General features: G+C 46.3%; 1 protein-coding gene across 1 annotated transcript in view; it reads right to left on the minus strand.

The window, feature by feature from the left end:
• The window catches only part of Med27 (mediator complex subunit 27), a 187,822-nt gene that overhangs the window by 53,915 nt on the left and 113,936 nt on the right, over window positions 1–19,971 (minus strand). Inside the window, exon 4 of the mRNA XM_042681271.1 lies at window positions 8,379–8,472. Within this exon, the coding sequence (XP_042537205.1) occupies window positions 8,379–8,472 (94 nt within the window). The remainder of the gene's footprint in view (window positions 1–8,378; window positions 8,473–19,971) is intronic.

Here is a 19,971-nt window from a genome sequence, read left to right on the forward strand (position 1 = left end):
CTTACAAGATGAAATGGGATGATTCCATCGTCTGGCTGTTCCATAATTTATTCAATCATTCTCTACTGCAGACTTAGGTCATCTCAATGTTTTGCAGTTACAAACAAGCTGCAATTGATAATCGTGCATATATACTTTCTTATTGTTGGAAGGGAACTGCTGGCCAAAGGCAAATGGCCTTTTTAAGACATTGCCAAAGCCCTTCCGAAACAGCTGGGCCCGTTGGATTGCATTAGCAGTGTGAAAGGCCCGTTTCTCATCGCCACACTGACAGGATGTGGTGTGCCATATATATATTTAACGTTTGCCAATCTGGTAGGTGAGAATGGTGCCTCACTGTGGTTTTAATTTGCATTTCTCAAATTATGGGTGAGAACGAACATCTTACCATTTTTAAATACTTGGTGAACTGCTTCTTTTCCTCATTTCCTATTTGATTGTACCCCTTTAAAGATTAAAATATGATTTTAGGGATACTAGCTCTGTATCTATAATATATTACACATATTTTCCCCTGGCACATCAAGTGTCATTCGTTTATCCATCCATTCCTTCATTTATTTATTGGACAATACTGGGAATGAACTTAGGGTCTCATCCTTGCTAGGTAAGTACTCCACCACATTGGCTCTCAGGTGTTTTTTTGGCTTATAGGTTTTCAGATAGGGTCTTATGCTTTTGGCCAGCTGTACTTAAGAGTACAATTCTCCTAGCTCTGCCTTTCAAGTAGCTGGAACTATGCATGTGTACCATCACATGTGGCTAACTTATCCAGGGTGGCCTTGAACCATAACCCTCCCATCTCTCTGTGCCTCCCAGGTAGCCAGTATAATAGATGTGGACCACAACAGTTGGTCCTATTTTTTGATTTTTTGAATGATCATTTTGATCATCTAAAAGTATTCTCCTTCTCACGACTGTGGCCTTATTGAATCGATAGGGATACCACCTATATCAGCTAGATTTCCACATGTACTTGGGTTTATTTCTAGTCTATTTTATTCCTCCTTCATTCTACCTATGTATGGCCAGGGCCATATGGTGTGAATCCTGGAGGCCTTCAAGTATGTGTGGATGGCTTTACTCCCCCAATAGGTTTCTTTTTTGCTGTTCTCCTATACATTCATATTACTTCTTTTTCCACATGAACTTTTATGGCACATGTTAGAAAAATCTTTGATATATGACTGGAATGGTATGGGTTTAATTTGATCACATAATTTCATAGTTCTATAATTACAATAAACACACTATTTTGTGCTGGTTCTAGGCACAACTCCCCTCCCCCGCCAAATCCCCAAAAAACACTATCTCTGGGCTTTGGTGCTGTCTCTGATCTCTTGTACTCATAGTTAGCAATCTACCAGTTGGGCCAAAAATTCACTTCTGGCTTTTTGTTAACTGGAGAAAATTCACAGACTTTTCTTGCCTGGGCTTTGAACTACAGTCCTCAGATCTCAGCCTCCCAAGTAGCTGGGATTACAGGTGTGAGCCACCAGCACCCAGCTCTAGTGCTCTTTAGTAAAATTCATTTTCATTTCCTTGAACATCTTGAATGTTAAGTCTTAAATTTGAGTAAATTTCTTAAATTTACCCAGTCTTCAATTTCTGAGTAAATTTCGTCTGGAGTATAATAATGTTCCATTTTTCATACTTTGTCTATTTGTTCTATTTCCTGACTTTATGACCCAAGAACCTGGTCCTTTTCTTAGTGCTGTGGAAACATGAAAGCTAATGTGGAGTGCTGTGTCAGAGTCTTCTTTGTGGAGTCTGCTTTCTGTGAGGATGGAGGAGTTTCCTCAGCAGAAGCTTTTATCTTTAGTATGAAAAATTTCAAGCATCTAAAAAAAAAGTTAAGAGAACTGTAGAGTGGACACTTACGTTTCCAGGGGCTAAGTGTCCTACCTGCCTTAACACACACACACACACACACACACACACACACACACACACACGCACGCACGCACACACACACCTGCCATCTACCACAGGTCCATCTTACATGCAGACACATTCTCAAAGTTGAAAATATTAGTATACTTTTACTCTTTACTTTCAGGTAGCATAATGCTAAATGGATTTCAATGTTTTGTTTTTAAACTGTTTTATTTATTTATTTGTTTTTGTCTTCTCTTTTGTGGTACTGGGGATTGGGTACTCGTCAGAGTATATGCCTGTGTGTTTGACATATGGTCTAGTTCAGTTGTTCAGGCAGAACTTTTGAGCTCAAGAAATCCTCCTGCCTCCGAAATCTGGATAGCTGGGCAGATGGTATGTGCCACTGGGCCTGGTGAGGAAACAGCTGAGCGCATCTCTCCTGAAAGCAGTAGTTCTCAGACTATCCACCCCAGGCCCACTGTACTGTCTTGAAAATTATTGAGGACCCTGAGGAGCCTTGCTTCTATGGAATATAGCTATCAGTGTTTATTATATTAAAAAGAACTAAGACATGTTTAAGCATAACAATACATAGGCCTGTAGGAGCTGGTGTGATGTCATCATCTCATATAGCCTCTGGAAAATTCCACCAACAATTAATGAGAACGGGAAGAAGGTGGGGCCTCCATACGGCCATGCTAGGTGGTTTTGTCTCAGGGACAAAAGAGAGAACTATACAGACCAATTTGTCTTATAAAGACGTTGTAAAATGACACTTTTTGAAAACATTTAACAAAAAATTTTGGTAATATTCCATATAGTGACAAAATTGTTCCCACCGATTCCCAAGGTGACCGCTGTCGCATCGGCAAGCTTTAGCACAGGGCAGCTTTTAGGAAGGTGTGAGTGAAGTTACTGTCTAACTTTTTGCATGCTTGGAGAAAACTGCTTTTCAAAACAGCTGGTGGTGTAAACTAGCACGACTGCTTAGGAACTATGCCAACAGCATCATGGGAAGTCGAGTGTTTCTCAACATGGCATTCCATTTTGGGCTGGATTCTTCACTGGGCGAGGTTCCCTGTTCATCATCACACATGTGGCAGACCCCTGGTCTCTACCCACCACACGCTAGTAGTTTTCCCCCAAGCAGAGACAATAAATGTCTCTTAGCCTTGCCACAAGCCCAGTGGGAGGCAACCATCACCCCCAGACCAACACTGCCTGACTGCCTTTCTCCCATGTCTTGACTCCCGGTGTGCTGCTCTGATCCCGCAAGCAGCCCTGCCCCGCTCAGCTCTTCTGCTTAGTTCTGCCTCCTCCATCAGCCGACACAGGCAGCAGGGCTGGTCTCATCGCCTTTCCACACTCCAGTGATGCCACAGGAGCGCAGGGACCATGTTCCGTCCTTCCTGGGAAATGCCTAGGCCTGCACTCTCCTCCACAGTGCTTCACAAGAGATACTTATGAGTGGGAAAAATGCTCCAGCGGGTTAGCTCACATGCCAGTGCCACCCTAGTGCTGGGACTTGGCAGGAGGCCAGCCTCCGGCAGAATCTGAAGAGCACCATGGGTTTAACTCATGTTCCTTCAGATACACCCCACAGATTGCCTGTGCTCCCCCAGGATACCGGGCACTGAGGCTCAGGGCTCTCTAGAGCCGGCACTTGGTTTCTGGGCACCCACTAGGAGAGACACTTTCCACTGTTAAGCCACAGCAAGTAGGAGAACTACTGAGTCCAGTGCAGGTCACAAATAGTGAATGAAAAGTCGTCCCCGCTTCAAGCAACTTAAAGGAGAATAAGTTGGGATAAAGCACCCGACCGACCGCGTGAGGAAAGGCCTGGCATCAGGCAAGCCATGGGTGTGTTAAAGAAAACAAGGGCTAGTTAAAAGGTGGCATTAGGGAGATGGGCAAATGAACTTTGCTCTTTTTGCAAATTACATAACATCTCAACACAGGTTATAAAACAGCAGGGTATGCTTCAGATACCACAGAAGCTCCTTTTTCTTCTTTTCCCCCACTTTTATACCTAGCGGATCAGTAAAAGTTTGTAGAACAGTGTTTTAAATGCTGAGAGAAGCCAGCAGCTTGTTCCAGTCTCTGACTCAGTTAAGCTCTTACAATATTTTGACTGTTGGAAGAAAATTAATAATGGGATGCTAGGCGGTTAGATTAACTGAAACTAAATATCAACATGGCTAGATTTATTTTTGGATGACTGAGCTCATCCCTTCAAAGAACAGAAACAGGACTCATAATATCATGAGTTATTAACTTACACAACACCAGAACAGCCCCGAAAGCAGCAGAGAGAACCACATGCATTTAACGATTACGTAAGAGATGGAAGTTGAGATGTCCCATTAGTGAAGATTTAGAGTGTGGGGCTAGCTGATTCCCAAGGCCACAGACACCAGAGGACACTAAGCCAGGAGCTTGTCCTGCTGGTTTCAGCATCCAATTGGTTCCAGATGCCCCAGTCCTTCCCTCCTGCAGAGTCCGAGGGCTCCCTCCCGATTCTAGCCAGTGTGGACAAGTCAAGACGCTTTTCCTTCTGCCAGTCAGCTAACACTTACTGTGCCACTGTCTGTCCTTGTAGCCTACCTCCCTTCTACGCATGTGCTACTTGTGGGTGTCTGATCACAAGAAAACTTGACTGTGTCAGATATGACCAGGGCTGACAGTGACAGCTCCTACTGAGGAGGGACCTGAAGCCCCGGGCTTCTATGACCCACAAGGAAGCACTGGTTTGGTTTAAATGAACCAAACTGACCTTAATTGCTGAAAATAGAAGCCTCAAAAACTGTCAAGCCTCTTATTCTCCTTACCCCTTCTGCAGGGTGGAGAGACTGCTGAGAGCAGCCTTTGGCTCCCCTGGGCCATTGATTGGTGAGTGGGGACACCCACACCAACACGGGATCCCTGAAACCTGCCTTCTGTCCATGGGCTGCCTGCAGCTTTTCTAGGCAGACGCACGCGCAATCCAAAGAAGCCATCTACATTCACATACCAAAGGCTGAAGACATTCCTGACAGGAAAACCTGAGGAACCAGAGCCACCTTCAGGAGCCATTTCTGGACCCCTCTGCATAGCGGTCACAGTGTGGAAGACACCACCGCTCCCCCAGCCCCCACCCCAGGGAGGGCCTGAACTCTTCTGAGGCCTGGACAGAGTTTAAAATTTTATCCTGGTGTGTGTGTGTGTGTGTGTGTGTGTGTGTGTGTGTGTGTGTGTGTGTGTGTGCATGTGTGTGTACATGTGTATGTGTGTACGTGTGTACGTGTGTGTGTACATACATTATTTAAAATACAAGTGTGGAAGTCACAGAAGGACCATAACATAACGAAGATGATGACAGAATGACCAGACAGGCTGTAAGACCCATCTCAGAGCAGCCCACACAGTAGGATATTGTTTTTATAATGCTCAAGACATCTTATCATTTAGGTATATCTGAAGGTAGCAGACTAAGCTTTAAAAGGACAGGGAAGTGCAGGGTGGAGGGGTTCTGGGCGCGCACTGGCTCTGTGATACTTCTCTCATCTTTGTGAGCTCCAGGGTTTATCACTGCTTTACCACTTACATGTATATTACTTATTTTTTGTATCTATCAAATTACATAGAGAAGTTTTTTAAAGTAAAAATTACCACATTACTGAGGCACTGGTGGCCCATGCCTGTAATCCTAGCTACTTAGGAAGCTGAGATCTGAGGATCAAGTTTGAAACCAGCCAGGCATGAAAGTCTGTGGGACTTAGCTCCAATTAACCACCAAAAAGCTGGAAGTGGAGCTGTGGCACTCAGTGAGCACAAAAAGCTCAAGGGACTACCATCCCAAGGCCTGCCAGACCCCAGATCATCCCTGCCACCAGGAGGACTGCATGCGGGGGCTGGGGGAGGGGGTTGGAACACAGCTGGAGTGGGAGGGCAGATAAGGGCCATAGAAGCCACAACCCGGTTCAGGCTGCTGTTCGTCTTGCAGTCTGCTGCTTTCTCCATCTCTGCCTCTTCCTTTTGGGAAATACTCCTTTCCCCTCCATGCACGTTGGGTGCAGCTGAGGCCTGACCCCCTTAGCACCCAACAGGGGGCTGGGGAGAACGCAACCCTGGCAGAGCAGCTTCCATAAAACAGCACTAGGTACAACAAAGCCGGCCCGCCCTTCCTCAGTGGAGCACAGGGGTCCCTGTCGGCTGCTTCAGGAGGAACACAGGCCTAGCTCTGCTCCAGCAAGGAGGGAAGGGGAGCTGGCACAGCAGCAGAGCTGCCTCAAGCCTGTTCTGCCCTGCTTCAGCAGCCGCCCAGCTGCCTCTCCCTGTCCATCCCACTTGCTCCCAAGCTTTCGAGAACTCACTTCTAGACTCATCTCCAGGGGACACTTCCACCTCTGGCCTGCGCTCCTGTGGCGGTACCACCCCCTTCAGACTCCAGCCTCTGCTGCTGAAGCAGAGGAAGAGGCAGCTAGCAAAGCGTGGCCCCAGGAGTTGACCTGATCTCCCTCCCAGGTGACAATCCTCTCTCACTCCTATCACAGGAGATGGTGTAAAAGACCTAGAGGGTTACAGCTTCATAGTGTGCATGCGCATGTGCCTGTGTGTACTCTGGTACTGGGGCTTGGCTTAAACTCAGAGCCTGGCACTTCTGCTTAGTTTGTTTGCTCCAGGCTGGTACACTACCACATCAGCCATATCCTCACGTCAAGCTTTTTGCTTGTTAGTTAGACATAAAGAGTTTTTCAGACTTTTCTTTGTGGGCTGGCTTTGAACCAGAATCCTCAGATCTCAGCCTCCTAAGTAGCTAGGATTATAGATCTGGGCCACCAGCACTGGTCAATAAAGACCATCTTTTAAAGTCAACTGAAGCAATTATGTTACAAGTGTGATTACCCACCTGACCATGAGCTGTAACTCCTCCAGCCACCTTTCCTCCTAGAGGCAAGCACATTGGCTGTGAATTTCCGTGCCAATGCACACAGTAACCACCAGCCAGATGTGAATTAGCCATGTGCAGAGGTAAAGCGGGGTACGTAACACGGACTCTTCATTTTGTGGCGCCCCCACATTCTCATGAGCTTGTTAGAGCAGAAGTTTCAAGAGAAAGTGGCCGAGGCCGACAAGTCAGTGGGACACAGAGCCTGCTTCTGCGTCCTCAGGTGCATGGGACGGGTCTGAGGCCTGCCTGCCTGAACGCCTGCACTCTCTGCTCGCTCCCGTCAATGCCAAGTCCCTACCTTCCTCACGAAATGGAAGCTCAATGACCCAGAAATAATTGAACAAACCTATTTCACTGGGGACATTTTCATTTTTATCTTCATTAACTCTTTGGCTCCTGCCAAGCAGACTGAGAGGAGGATTTATGTTTCCACGGTGGCCTTGGAGGATCTTTACATAGACAATTTGTACATTGAACAGAGACAGAAAACACTGCATATCTTGCAGACAGTCACCTCTTACACAAAGAAAATTGCTTTCTTTTTCTATCAAAAGAATACTGTGTTATCTCATTATCTTTATGTTTTAGCTGAAAGAATTTTGCAGAAAAGTAGCCTGTTACCCAAATGAACTTCACTAATGTTTTTCTCAAAAATGAAATATTACACACTTAAGAAACCCACGTCCTTTCTGTTGTTAGGAAAAACAAGTGTGTGCACACAACCAGCCTATTCTCCTAGAATGAATGAAGAGCGGCCTACCTGCGTGGCTGGCTATTTGCAGGGTTTACACAAGGAAAATGCAAAAGTAGGGGCGTTCACACTAAGTGCCCAGACAGGGCAGCAGCTACAGACTAGACAGATGCGGAGTGCCCTGCCTCCCTGACACCATCCTGATGGGGTCCTTCTTGCTCTATAAACTATGTGGCTTTGGCATGTGTGTCCGGGGCCCTTGCACTGGGCCCTATCCAGACATTAGGACACTTTTCTCATGGCCAAAGCCAGCTCTCTTTAAGGAGTAACATGATCTTACATCCTTAGCTCACTGGATTTCCAAAACATACTATCTTTGGTGAATTCATAAAAATACTAACATCATAGATGAGATTACAAGGCTGACTTTCTGAGAACGACAAAACTAGGAATAAAAAAAACAAACTAGGAATCACTGGTGACGAGGGCTCAGATACTTTCCCCCAACACATTAAGGATCTCATGTATGATTCCTACGAAGCTGGTCCTGTGGTTCTCTTTAGCTGAGCACTATCTTGCCAAATATACTTTGGATAATTTTAAAAAGAGATTTGTAAAAATGATGCTAGGGAGGTTTGCACAAGACCTGACTTGTATGAAATGACCTTAGCTTTCCTCTCTTGTTAACTCTCATGGGAGATTGCAATTTGCTCAAAAGAAAGGGTTCGGGTACAGAATTTTTAATGTCAGTAAAGAAACATGTTTGTCACCATAGAACTGGGATTTAATCTCCAGTCTATAGAACCCAGCACAGGGCCAAGAAAGGTAACTCTGAAGACAACTTCCTTCTGTATCCCCCAAAAGGTAAGTAGATCTTACCAGAAGCATTGCTGACGTCCCATTAGGTCTGGATAAGTGGATGGACATTTCAGGAAACATCCTGTCGATGCGGCTGATGACATCATCCACATATCTAGGTGGAAAGGAACACACACGTATGAATGTGAGCAGCACAAAGGCACAGCTGGAGTCAAAGGGCTGCCCATTGACAGTGCAGCATACTGAGGCTTCGGTTTTACTGTTCTTCATTGTTGTGCTCCATTTTTAAGAATATGCTCAAATCCTCTCCTCTCTTGCCTTCTCACAGTAAAAAGAAGTGATTTCTTTTGATATTTACTTCCACATTCTAAAGAAGAGTATTTTAGATGCTACTTAAGTTTTCACTTCAATTATGTAGGCTCCTGTAAGTAATTTCTTTTTTTTTTTTTTTGGGTCCGGTCGTGGGGTCCGAACTCTGGGTCTGGGCGCTGTCCCTCAGCTCTTCAGCTCAACTCTCGTGCCCTACCACTTGAGCCACAGTGCCACTTCCAGCTTTTTTCTGCTTATGTGGTGCTGATGAATTGAACCCAGGGCCTCATGCATGCGAGGCAAGCGCTCTACTACTGAGCCACCTTCTCAGCCCTCCTGTAAGTAATTTCTATGGAAACTGGCTGTGGTGTGTGGGGGGGGGGGGTGGGGAGGGAGAGCACTGAGGTTTAAACTTAAGGACCTCCTGCTTGCTAGACTGGGCCTCTACCACTTAAGCCTTACCTCAAGCACTGTGTGGTAAAGAGGCTTGAACTTAAAAGGGGTCATGTTTTTTGCTAAGCTTTGTTTTCCTCAAGGCAAGCTTGGTTTTTGTTGCTTATTTTCAAGATAAGAGTCTCTCAAACTTTTCTGTGTGGGCTGGCCTTGAACTGTGACACTTCTGTTTTCAGTTCCCCCAGTAGGTAGGATTATAGGTGTGAGCCACAGGCGCCCAGTCATTGTTCCTTTCTTCCCCTTTTTAGAATTTTTGTTTGTTGTGAGGTTTGAACTCAGGGCCTTGGTTGCTGTCCATAAGCTTTTTTGCTCAAGGTTAGCACTCTACCACTTTGAACAACAGCACCACTTCCGGTTTTCTGGTTGTTAATTGGAGATAAAAGTCTTATGGATTGTCCTGCCCAGGCTGGGGTGCGTGGGGGCACACACACGCGCGCGCGCGCACACACACACACACACACACACACACACACACATACACCCATTTGTTTTAAGTAGGACCTCATAGCTCTGAGCTGTCTTCTGGGAATTGTTTTTCCTTAGTCCCTTGATTTTTATTTGATTAGCTGCCCTTGATTTTAATTTTTATTAGCCTTATTGCCTTCTCTTTTCTCTCTTCCTCCTCCTCCGGTCTTCCTATACAGCCCAGGCTAGCCTTGAACTCATAACACTCCTATGTCAGCAACCCCCCCTCCCCCCCTCCCCCATGCTGGGATTATAGGTATGCACCTATAATGTACCCAGTGCTTACCCGATTGGTTTTCTGGAAGTCTATTATGACTTTATTCCTATGCTCTAACTCTAGAGATTCTTTACTACAATTAATGTATCAAGTGAGCTAGCAAGGCCATTTTTATGCTTCCAAAAGTGGGTGTTCTCTGTTTTCCCGGCCCCAGTGGAAACCTCTAGCTCTTAACATTTAGTCGTCACTGAGGCCACTGTCATTAGCACTTGGCACAATGTCTGGCACGTACTGAAGATGGCAAGGTTACACGCTGCTTATGGGTAGTCCTAACACTCCATAGGACAGTCTGCCAAAGTGCCCTCTCTCAGCGGATGTGCCTTTCCTGCAATGAAGGCCCACTGTGTAGACGTCCGCCCACAGTGAGGAGAGCTGGGTCTGCCTCGGCTCCCTGGAGAGGAAATTATAAGAGTATTTGTGCTCACCAACCAATCGCACTGGACACAAAAGGATATACAATGTAATAGCCAAGAGGCAAAACTATCTATTAAAGGTCTTACATTGGATTTCATATCTGTTGGATATGACAAATTGCATTACATGTCCATTAAACCAGACACGCATCCTCTCTGGAGGATGGAGGGACATAAGCACTTGGTTCACAGCATGGGAAGATTTCAGTTGGAAACATGGGCCTCCCGAGAGACAGCAGGCAGCAGCATGTTGCCATCTGTTAAAAAGTGAGCACCGGGGCTGGGAAGGTGGCTCAGTGGTAGAGTGCTTGCCTTGTATGCCTGAGGCCCTGGGTTCGATTCCTCAGCACCACATAATTAAAAAGAAAAAAAAGCTGGAAGTGGCGCTGTGGCTCAAGTGGTAGAGCGCTAGCCTTGAGCTGAAGAGCTGAGGGACAGTGCCCAGGCCCAGAGTTCAGGCCCCACGACCGGACCCCCCCAAAAAAAGCGAGCACCAACACAGCCACCCTGGAAGTCAGAAGGTAATCCTACAGATGAACTCAGGAGGATCTCCTTAGAGAATGCTAAGGACAGTTTCAAGCTTTGTGTTGGAAAAGATGCCACAGCAGGCCTGGTGCAAACCAGGAGGACAGGAAGCAGATAGGAGAGGGCTGAGGTGGAGGTACTGAGGAGAATCAGCCAGCACTGACACCATCTTCCCCTCTCCAAAGGACTATAGGTGGGAAGACAGCACTGGAAGGTGAACTGGCTCAGCAGGAACACACTGTTTCTTAAAGGCAAAGCTTCATCCTCTTAAGATTCTAATAGTTGCTCATGAAGAGCTAAGAAACAGATTGACCAAGACATGGCCTTCTGTGGTCCTCTTCTTGATCTCTGGGTTGAATTTTCTACAGTCTAGGATCTAAGCTTAAATGCTATCATTTCCTCCTTTACCTGGTGTCTCAGAGATGGCAGAAGACACTTTACACCAGGAGTTTACACCCCAGTCCTGGAAAGCTTTCTACATTTACATACTTCTCTTCTAAATCTATGTTGTGTGGTTTTAAACCCAGTTTCTTCAGAATCAGCAGGATGCAAAACCTGGCATCCTGTGTGATTGGAGGTCACCACTAAGTATATGCTAACAGGGAGGGGGCAGGCAGTCTTCTGCATGGATCCCCAATCAATAGCATCACAGCGCTGGCAGCTCAGAGTGAATGAATATGCAGGGCCTCAGAACAAAGGTAATATCATAATTTGCTCTCCCTGTATCTTTCACCTCAAAGCCTTCAAAGAACCTTCTGGAAACCTAGTGTCATCAGTAGGTTAGGAAAGCAAGGGAGTAAGTAGGTTATATGATGGCCCCAGGTCACAAAAAGGTAGAAGCAAGTACAGAGAGCAACTCCCCAGAACTCCATGCTAGGTACCTGATCTTGCTTGCTTTCAGTGAGTGAGGGTCAGAGTTCTAAATATTCAGAGAACACGTGTTCCTGGCCGTTGCTGATTTCTTTCTTTATGAGACTTTTATTTAAAGGGAAGACCTTTTCGACAGTGGAGCAGAAAAGCAGTTCCTAGGAAGGACGCCTACTGCTGCTACACAAGCCAAGAGAGCTGGGGTAACTGGGCTTTGTCGGTGTTTTTTTCCACACCGACTGAGCTTAACTAAAGCTCAGCAAACTCAATTCAGTTATTTTACGAAACAAGAGAATCTTAAGGAAGACTGTTTTCCATTCACATGCCTACCATAAAGGAGATGCAAATTTCTTTGTTCCAGATGACATTATGTAGTTGCCAAAAAAAGAAAAGGGAGAAAGTCAGCTGCACCTTTAGTTGAGGAAAACAATGTCTCAATTCTAGAAGCAAAAACCAAAACACTTCATCTTTAGACAGTCTCAGCCTTGGACCCCAAATCAACTGCCAGTGACGATGACTTGACAGAGGAGAGCTTGGATGGGCAAACTCCAGGTGTGGCAGCTTTGCTTTGCTGGGGCAGGGCTGGTACAGGAGGTGGTCTCGCCAGGCTTGGTGCTGGTACAGGAGGTGGTCTCGCCAGGCTTGGTGCTGGTACAGGAGGTGGTCTCACCAGGCTTGGTGCTTGTATGAGGAGGTGGTCTCGCCAGGCTTGGTGCTTGTATGAGGAGGTGGTTTTGCCAGGCCCACCCCCAGGTAGGCAGGCCAAGGACAGGTAGGAACGGCCTGCTCAACTCCCACACGTCACCATATGTTACTCTACCTTTAATTACTTTAATTTTTACCTTTGGAATATAGGCAAACAAGCAGCAGCGCAGCAGTGGTGACTAGTTTACACTGGAGCAGACGCGAGGCGGAAAGACATTAATTGAGTGCCAAATTGAGCAGTGAGTCACCATTTGCACATATCTGTCAACCTGCTAACAGGGTAATAACTTGGAAAGATCGCAGTTCCTATTTACATTACCAGAGCCTTTCGAAAACTGAGGTTCTGCATGGTTCTCCTTTATTCAAGCACTCGGCTGATAAGCCATCTTGATAGTCCAAGAAGCCATCTAGAAACACAAACTTCTAGAAATCTCAGGTTCTGATTAAGGCATGAATCATAACTTCAGTGTTTCCAGGCAGAAGCTAACTTTCAAGTCAGCAGGGAGTCGCGTTTCCCTGTCCTGCTCCTAATGAGAGTCATATGCTCAATGGTGTCTGACCCTATCTTGTCCAGGACAAAGCAAGTTAACTCATCACTCTACTATGGGGCTTCACATGCCACCTCAGCATCTGCAGCATCAGGAAGACCCACTCCATTCTTAGATGTGTGTATGTGTGTGTGTGTGTGTACGTGCACACGCACGTGCACGTGAGCATGCATACTAGGCTTGAACACTGGGCCTGGGCACTGTCTCTTAGCCTTTTCTGCTCAAGGCTGGTGTTCTACTTGAGCCACAGCTTCACTTCTGGCTTTTTGGTGGTTAACTGGAGATAAAAGCCTCACAGACATTCCTGCCTAGGCTGGCTTTGAGCCTGAATCCTCAGATCTCAGCCTCCTGGGTGGCTATGATGGCAGGCACCAGTGCCCAGGCCTGCCTTTTGTTTTTCTTCAAGAAGCTTATTTGCTTCTTTAAATGGCCTTAATAGGTGATCCAAAGCACAGCGGCACTCCAGAGTCCCCTCCGATCAACATCCCTGGGGATCCAGAGCTCCCACGGTCACGGTGCCTGCACCAGGTGGTCTGCAAGGACACCCCAGGCCCAGGCTTGGCAATCCTCTCACAACCCCCAAAGGCATCTTGTAAATATGTAGATTATTGGATTTTCCTGTTTCTTTCACTGGTGCTTTTTAATCTTTCTTGGGTAACACATCACTTGGAGAAGGTATTAAAAAACTAAAAATCATGCCTACACAGCATTTTACATACATTTTCCTGCAATTTGTATTCTCTTAAAGTCCACTCATGGGCCTCAAGTCAAGTATCTCTGTCTAGACTCCGGAACTTTCTCCCTCTGTCTTGGTTGCAGTGTAGAAGGAAAAAGCCTGAAGTGGTGCAGGGCAAAGTGAAGCCCTGTTGATCTTAAGATCATGATTCCAAGACCGAGCCCTAAGGTTAGTTTTTGTTTACTTACTGCTTAATTGACAAATAAAATTAGCATGTATTTATCTAGTACAACATGTGTTTTGAAATCTGTATAGATGTTGAGGTGGCTAAATCAAGCTAATTAGCACGTGCTTTATCTCATTACCATTTTTTCCTGTGGTGAGAACAATTAGAACCTACTTTCTCAGCAATTTAAGGATGTGACACTCTGTTATTTACTACAACTACTATGTTGTACAATAGGCTTCATAAACTGACTGTTGGTACCATCCACAAGCATCTCCCAGCCTGCTCCCTTTCCCACCCTGGTAACCACTGTCTGACTTTATACTTCCATGACTTCAGTTGTTTTTGGAGTCTTCACAGAAGGGAGAGTGCCTGACTTATTTCACTTAACATCATATCCACCAGCTCCGTCCATGCACCATGAATGACAGTGCTTCTTCTTAAACACATATCACGCTTTGTTTACCCATTAGTCTACCGATGGACACTTGGGCTGATTTTCTGCCTTGACAACTGTGGCAGTTACACTCTCTTGAACATATGGATATCAACTCCTGTGACTATTCCCTGTAGTGTGAGGGAAATCACATGGTCTATTTGAGCTTTCTGAGGAATCTCCACATTGTTCTCCATACTGCCTGCATTGTCAGCTTTTTTGTCTCCAGGTTGGCACTCTACCACTTAACCCAGAGCTCCACTTTCCAGATTTTTTTAGTTGGAGATAAAATTCTCACAGAGGGGCTGGGAAGGTGGCTCAGTGGTAGAGCGCTTGCCTTGCATGCATGAGGTCCTGGGTTCGATTCCTCAGCACCACATAAGCAAAAAGAAAAAAGCCGGAAGTGGCGCTGTGGCTCAAGTGGTAGAACGCTAGCCTTGAGCTGAAGAGCTGAGGGACAGTGCCCAGGCCCAGAGTTCAGGCCCCACGACCAGACCCCCCCCCCAAAAAAAAAAAAAGTCTCATAGACTTTTCTGCTTGGGCTGGCCTTGAACCTCGATCCTCAGATCTCAGTCTCCCGAGGAGTTAGGATTACAGGCGTGAGCCACCAGCGCCCGGCTGAAGGGCTGATGAGAGAGATGACAACTAGTGGAGATAACACCCCTTGCTCTATCTTGCAACCCTGGAAAACCAAGGTAAGCCCCGATGGAACAATGCCCCTGCTGACCCTGGAGCCCTGAGTCGACCTTTACAGGGGACAGCATCTCTCCTTTTGGGGTGAGGTAGATAGTGACCCAACCCGATGTCACACAGCTGACACACATCCAAAGGGACACAAAAGGGAGACCACTAATTCCAGGCTCCACTTCTTGCTCATCACTGTCATCCTTCTCCCCACGCAGCTCCAGGAAGCAGGTAGACAAGACTGCACCCCTTGAGCAGCTCTCCCAGATGAGAGTCTGGTTGGGGATTTGTATAAACCCGCTAGTAGCCAAAGGTTTTCTTCACTTTGCCCTGGCACCTTACTCTCACTTTCAAATAAACTCTGCCCCTGCTCCCAATCTCCCTGTCTCCTAATTCTTTATTTGGTGGGGAAAAAGGACCCGAGACCTCTAGATGGTATTACCCCTGCTTTCCATGATAAACTCAAGTCTAATTCTTAGGCAGCCATAAACACGCTTCAGTCCAACTGCTGCTATATCCCAGCCTCATCAGGCCTTCTGCTCACGTCACAGGCCCGCCTAGAAGACCGCCATCCCACCCCCGTGCTGTGAAAACCTCCCCTCCTCAGGAAAGCCTCCCAGCATCCTACATCCCACTCATCAGCACACCTTACCTAGCACAGCACATATACAAACTCTGACATTCCCACACTTTTGTCCTTCCCCAATCTTTGAAGGATTCTTTAATGTCTTAGATTACATGACGCAGAATCCCGGCACTAGCCACAGTGCCTGGTGCTCCACAGTTCACGGAGCCCCAAGTGAGGCCACTCTGGACTCAGTGCAGTGCACGAAGACTCAGGTGTGGGAGCGCTCATTACATCGGCCGTCATAAGGCAGGACAACAGCAGCCAGGAAGCTTCAAAGCAGGCGGCAGAGACCCTTTAGAGTCAAGGCTTCCGATGTATCCGCAGACTGCCCGCATCTGTTCTAGTAGAAGCTCAGTGCTTCTGAAAGCAAGCGCCTTCAAAAAAAAGTGCACTGTATTGACATGCCAGTTTTAAAATGCTGCTTCGAATGAACTAATTAATTCTGCAAAACATTAGTACAAAGCTGTGGGCTTCCAAATTGGGATTACAATACCAAAGTGGTAACAACATGGAAGTAGAAGACATCTCCAAAGATAGGGGCTTTGCAAAACATTCATTTTCTATCTATGTGGTAAGATACATTGCAAGCTATTTGTTATTAAAGCCTTAAAATAATTGATGGACAGATGGCTTAGTTCTCTAAATTCTGACCCTTCCTCAAAAGAAAATAACAAAAAATAAGCCCTACAACAAATCTGGCCCTGGGCCAGAGCTCTCATGTGCTGCCATGCTTAGCCACTCCAGCCAGATTGAAAAAGCATTCACCCCACACAGTGTGTACCATACAGGCTGTTCATTTTTGCCACCCATACCAGGTTGAAGAGTTAGGGATGCATATATTAATAAACCCCATTTTGGGGGAGAGAGAAATAGCCAGTAGTCACCACGAAGGCAATTACTTGTATGATCTGAAGGTGATTTAAGACATTCCACTGCACCTGTCCACAATGATGAGCTGGCAAGGCCTAGGCCTGGCTAGGAACAGATGGGGGTGTGTTTAATCACTCCATGTGAGTGAAGCTGGCTGAAACGACAACCACTAGGCTCATGTGATTGAAGAAGGAGACTGGAAACAGGTCAAACATTCACAGGCAGATTTGTACAATGGCTCCACTTCCCCTCCCTCTCCCTTCCCTTTTCTTCTTCCCTCCTTCTGGGTGGGAACACCCACCTACTGGGTGTTCTCTTTCAATGAAAGTTACTTGAGAACTTCAAAAATCTCCTTGTGAAACTCCACACCTAGACAGGCACCAGGGCTGATAAGAGTGAAAGGGGCCCACATTCCCGGCCCTGTTATGTCTATTAATAACAGTCCCCAACAAACCAGTAGCGCGTTTCAGGCAGCAGCTGGCCCCTGACCCTCCCTCCCACCACAGTACACCGCGCAGGCTGGGGAACCCCGGGGAGAGGGCAGTTCCCCAGACTTCTCACTGACAGTGGGAACACGTGTGGTAGCATAGAAGTAACATGAAATCAACGATAATATTCTCTCAGGAAAGATCCACTCCCTGCCTGAGCAAGCCAGGGACCAAGTGACGTTTATGGAGTCTCTGCCCTCATAGGCTGCAGCTCATTTGCTAATAAGCCATCCAGGCTTGACCGCAGAGCCATGGGACAACCTAGTGAAATTACCGTAGGTGCTCCTGCTGGGTTTTTGTTTTTGTAAGGCTCAATTAGCATGCAGAGTTGGTAGGCAACGGGAAGGGGTGAAATAGTGACCGCTCGCTTTGCATCTCATTTTGTATTAGTAACTCAAATGCACAGGTTTTTCTAAAGTTCTGTTCTTGCCTTCAGGGATCCTGTGCAACTCAGTTTTCTCTAAACACTTAGGAGATGTATTAAGCTTGGGAATTGTAATTTCAATACCTTATTCTGAGAGATAGAGAGAGAGAGAGAGAAAGAGATAGAGAGAGAGACAGAGACAGACAGAAACAGAGAGAGACAGAGAGAGATAGAGAGACAGAGAGAGAGAGAGGAGAATCAGGAGGGCGCGGCCACCCAGCAGGGCCCCACACCAAGGCCTCTAAGTGTGGTATGCAGGATGAGGGTTAGCTTTCTCTCACTATGCAGCAGGGGTGCAGGGCAAGGGCCGTGACGGTTTAGAGAAGAAGGGGATGATGATTACTGACTGGGGCTTTGTCATCAGCTGCAGCAGGGGCAGTAGCTACGTTTCAAGTTTGACACCACTGTATACAGTACACTGGGTGGAGGTACACAGGCCTTCCCCAAACAACCCTCTCCTCTAGTAACTGCCCTGAGATGGACCCACATGGATGGAGCACATCCCGGGCTCCTGTGCCACTGCTTCTGGATGACACGTGGGAGGTGGAAGGAGCGAGGTCAGGTATTTATGCAGGAAGTGGTATCAATGGTATCCATCCTTCTCCACACAGTGCTGTCTGCCTCCCCCAGGCTTTCACCTCCCAGATCCTTCTCACTCTGGGGAGGGCAGAAAAGACTCTGCCCACTGGATCTTGCAGGGGTACTGCTGAGGCCCTGGGGCTCCCCATAATTTGCCCATACTATTGAGATAGCCCCTTACCAAAGTCTCCACTGTCTATAGAGTCAGGACCTGGTCACAGTTAACTTCCAGAAAAACACTCCTTTCAAGTAAAACTACTACATTAAAACAACACTGAGATTCCACCTGCTAGAATAAAAAATACAGGGAACTGGAAAATGTGTAAACTGATGGACACTGGGATGTGAGTATTCCTGATTGGCAATGGAAGAAAAACTTATGATACACACCACTTACTTAGCTGAACAGCATTGGTTTAACAATTTTTTTCCTAGAGAATTTTAACTGTGGATGTGAATTGTTTAGAAATTCATGTCATTCAAACAGAGTAACAGAATTATAATGAGAGGATCTGCCTTACTGAGAATAAATAGCATCTCGATCTGGTTTGGTTTCCTTTCTTATCCCCACCCCGCTGTTTATTTGTGGCACTGGGGACTGAACCTGGAGCTTTGTGCTTGCCAAGTGTCCTGGCACCTCCAAGCTATAGTACAAGGAAATCTCTCAAATCAATGCCAAGAGCTGGCTTGCTCTCCTCCTAAGTTCACTGTCAAGCTCACGTTTGCCCTGGACTATCAGGCCTCAAAATGTGACACCTGTCCATGAAGTGGCACAGGAGTGATTTTAGGTGGTTTGGGGTGGAAAATTTTAATTTGCATACATGCGTGTATAGAAAAATATATCACTTGTAAATAAATAGTAAATAAATGTGTGATTTCCTAAATACCAGTGTGGCTCCCTGAGCCTAAGACAACCTTTCAGCTCTTTCCTGATTGATGATACTGTGCTCCTGAATTTTATCACAATCTCATGTGTTTAGACATTTTCCTTAAAACATTAGCTAAATAAAAATCCTTCCTATGTTGATAGGAAACCATGAACCAATTGGAAAGTCATTGTGGAAGGTCATGAGATCCCAGCAGTGTCACGTGAGACAAGCCACTGGGCCTCAGCTTGCTCTGAAAGTTCTCATGCTGCAATGAGAGGAACAGTAGTATCTCCTTCCAAAGGGCAGTTCTGAAGACTAGATAATATATTCAACGGACCTACCACCTCACTGTCTCTTGGTCTCTGTCTCTTTTACACACACACACACACACACACACACACACACACGCACACAATAAATTGGTTGTGAGATGATAATGAGCCAATGCATTAAATTACCTAGAATCCAAGCGGCAAGGTGTTTTGTTTTATTTTCTCCATCACCCATTAACTCAAAGCACAGGGCAACGTGTCCTGCTGAGAAATCCCAGAGTAGGGCTGGGAAGGTGGCTCAGTGGTAGAGCGCTTACCTTGCATGTATGAGGCCCTGGGTTTGATTCCTCAGCACCACATAAGCAGAAAAAAGTCAGAAGTGGCGCTGTGGCTCAAGTGGTAGAGCGCTAGCCTTGAGCTGAAGAGCTGAGGGACAGCGCCCAGGCCCAGAGTTCAGGCCCCATGACCGGACCCTCCCCCCCCCCCCCCAAAAAAAAATCCCAGAGTAGCTGTGGAAAATCTGGGTTCCACCCCAATGTTCTATGCTCATGGCTACAGTGGGCTTTAGTCTCCTCTTCTCTGAGTCCTTCTAGTCCTTGCTGACTCAATACTGTGAGTTTACTATATTCACCAAGAAGCAATTACACAATTCTAAAGACTGCCCATCATATGGTAATTATTCTAGAAAATCCAATTAATCAAAACATCCCCTGCCTGAACTTTTGGGAATAGCTGGAATCTATTATACTTGATGGATTTTAGTCAAATCAATCAGCATTTTTAACAGTAGCATTATTCCAAGTACAGATAGGCATATAATGCACTGCCTTTGCCTTTGCTTTTATCTAAGGGGCCCATGACTAGAAGTGTCTGAAGAAACTTGTTGCAAGAACACACTATGGCAATCAAGCCTAGGGACTAAAGATGAGCATCTTAACT

This window comes from Dipodomys spectabilis, unplaced genomic scaffold (genome assembly GCF_019054845.1).
Source record: "Dipodomys spectabilis isolate Male_0828 unplaced genomic scaffold, ASM1905484v1 ptg000067l, whole genome shotgun sequence".
In the NCBI taxonomy this organism is placed as follows: Eukaryota; Metazoa; Chordata; class Mammalia; order Rodentia; family Heteromyidae; genus Dipodomys; species Dipodomys spectabilis.